Below are 2,427 nucleotides of genomic sequence, written 5' to 3' on the forward strand. Positions count from 1 at the left end.
GGTTAACCTGTAAAGGACTAAATACTGATCTGTCTTTCCACTTGTACTCTGGAACAGCTAGAAAACAATTTGCCCTAACCCACTCCTCATAATTTGGAAAATTAATGTATATGTGTCTTAAGTTTGCTTACAATAGCTACAGGTACATAATATTCACAGATTGTTCTGGTTCGATAAAAGTGCTTCTGGTGACCTTTTAATGTTTGTTTTCTCTTCAAAGAGACAGGATGCTCAGCAGGGGAAGCTCACTCTGCCCCAAAACACAGTCTCTCTTCATCCCACTCATTTTATTGACGGCTTTAAACTTTAGACAGTAGCAGCGTAACTGAGCTTCAGACAAGTTCTCAAAGAAAAAGTCCTCATTAAAAATGGGGTTCCGGCTCCTCCTTATGACTGTACTCCGCTGCTTCTGATGTTTCCCAGGAGTCATGGAAAGCGATACAAAGCAGTTAATTGTTTTTGGGTCAGTAGAGAGGCTATAAAGTCCTTCAGCGCTGATAAGACGAACACGGAGCCTCTGAGCCGCAGGACAATATTCTGCTGATAAACGCAGCGAACCTCCATTGTCCAGAAGCACTGAGTTATCTGACAAGAACCTATCTCTAGAATAAAGAAGGTCCATTGGAAACATGGAATCCATTATACCATCAGAAACTCTACGGTTGATGTTTGGACTGCTGTCTGTGGAGCTCCCCTCATCTGCAGAGAGTGAATTATTTCTGGAAAGACCATTTTTTTCCTTTCGCTTTCCCTTGAAAGCCATGGAGAACAGTTTGTCTTGGCTTATAGCTTTGAATAAGGAGCTGCCACGTGGAAGAGACCTGTGGAGAAGAGGAGAACTAAAAGGTGAAGAGTCTGTGGAAGATGATGTGTCGCTGTCCAAGGTGCCAGATCGGCTTAGTGGCCGCAGTCGGAGCGTAGAAAAGGTGCTATAAGAAGTTGCCCTATGGCAGGAGGTGGTACTGGAACGAGATCTGGGCAAAAGGATGGGTAGAGTGTCCGGATCATTATGGAAAAGTGACTCTTTCCTTCTAGTGTTGGGGCTTTCCAGCAATGTGCAGAACCCATAGGAAGTCTGTGCTTTGGGAAGATGGGGAAGAGAGAGAGCTGCCTGTGCCTGTGGATCAGCGTTGGTACTCTCTTCCTCAGGAAGCTCTTCTGCACTGTCCACTTGGATGATATGTGTGTCTGGAAGATTAAGTACTTCCATATCAAGGGATGCTCCACATAAGTCAGGGACAGACATATGAAGAGGTTTCATTCTCATTCCTCGTTGGGTTGGAAACCTAGGAGGGATACAGAATTCAGGGATTCTGTCAGGGGTTAGAACATTTGGGCAGGTCAGAGGACGTTGATTCCTATCAGCAAGGATGGTCCTCATTGTTGAATCGGACGTTGATGCGACTGTATCTGGCACTTTAAGCTTTTCTAAAAACCACATTTAGTGCAACGCACAATTTGCAACCAAAGATTATTCTGCAAAAGGAAAAAAGGATAAGTGTTATGCCAAAAAATGTATAAAATGTCCTATATGACAATGTATTTGGTATTTATATGAAGAAGCAATTTGTAATGTACCACTGTTATCTGTGTTAAGCTTGTTTTACTATGGTATGCTCTGTATTCCGTAGCAATAGCAGCTCATACTACTTTGCATTTTGTTTCCCAAATAAAAGGTCATGATTAAAATATATACTGTTCATATCTATTTATGAACTTCAGAGTCTTTCTAGAGAAATTTAATCCATTCTACATGATAGTAATACAAACAGCTAATACTTCACAACAAAATTTTAATTTCTAAACTATACAACAAATATGTTCATCTGAGGGACATCAGTGTTAAAAAAAGCTGAAAATTTTGAGCTGTGCCTGAGCATGAAGGGGATTACAATCCACGGCACCTGGAGTACTTTTAGTACTTTTAGTTGCCTTAAGGAACTGAATTAGAAAATTAAGAAGTTAAACTGTTTAAGAGGACTAAACTGATAAGATTAGTGATAAGTATTTACCTGTATGTTTTCTGCAGCCAGATCCTGCTCACATCACCCGCACAGGATAGTATATAAAAGCAGCAGCTGTGGCAGGCAGACAGGTAGAATGTGTTGGTCCAGCTCTGAGCTCTGAGCTTAGTGAGCGCTGTCACGTATATTTATAGAAGGCTAATGCCAGACATCCAGCCTATCGTATGTAAGGGGCAGGCGTGGCTGCTTTCTCTGGAAAGAAATACGAGTCACACAAAGAAGCTGTGTGATAGGAGCTTGGTACTGTATAACCTGCGATGTGTTTTAACAGACCAACAACTAAAGCAGACTAGATAGCCATGTAGCTTTCCTTAAACACATAGCCTTATATGTTGAATACACAGTTCAGTGTTTAAAAATACAAACAAAATATACATTTGTGCATAACATATGAATATATGTA

At 41.0% G+C, this 2,427-nt stretch overlaps 1 protein-coding gene across 1 annotated transcript; it reads right to left on the reverse strand.

Moving 5' to 3' along the window:
* Positions 1-214: 214 nt before the first annotated feature.
* On the reverse strand, positions 215-1,441 carry LOC149271568 (C2 calcium-dependent domain-containing protein 4C-like). The gene has a single exon (XM_089507321.1). The coding sequence runs from the start codon at positions 1,439-1,441 to the stop codon at positions 215-217; it is 1,227 nt and encodes a 408-aa protein (XP_089363447.1).
* Positions 1,442-2,427: the final 986 nt, after the last annotated feature.

Source organism: Sceloporus occidentalis, unplaced genomic scaffold (genome assembly GCF_023333645.1).
Source record: "Sceloporus occidentalis isolate IW3139 unplaced genomic scaffold, rSceOcc1.0.p SCAF_491, whole genome shotgun sequence".
In the NCBI taxonomy this organism is placed as follows: Eukaryota; Metazoa; Chordata; class Lepidosauria; order Squamata; family Phrynosomatidae; genus Sceloporus; species Sceloporus occidentalis.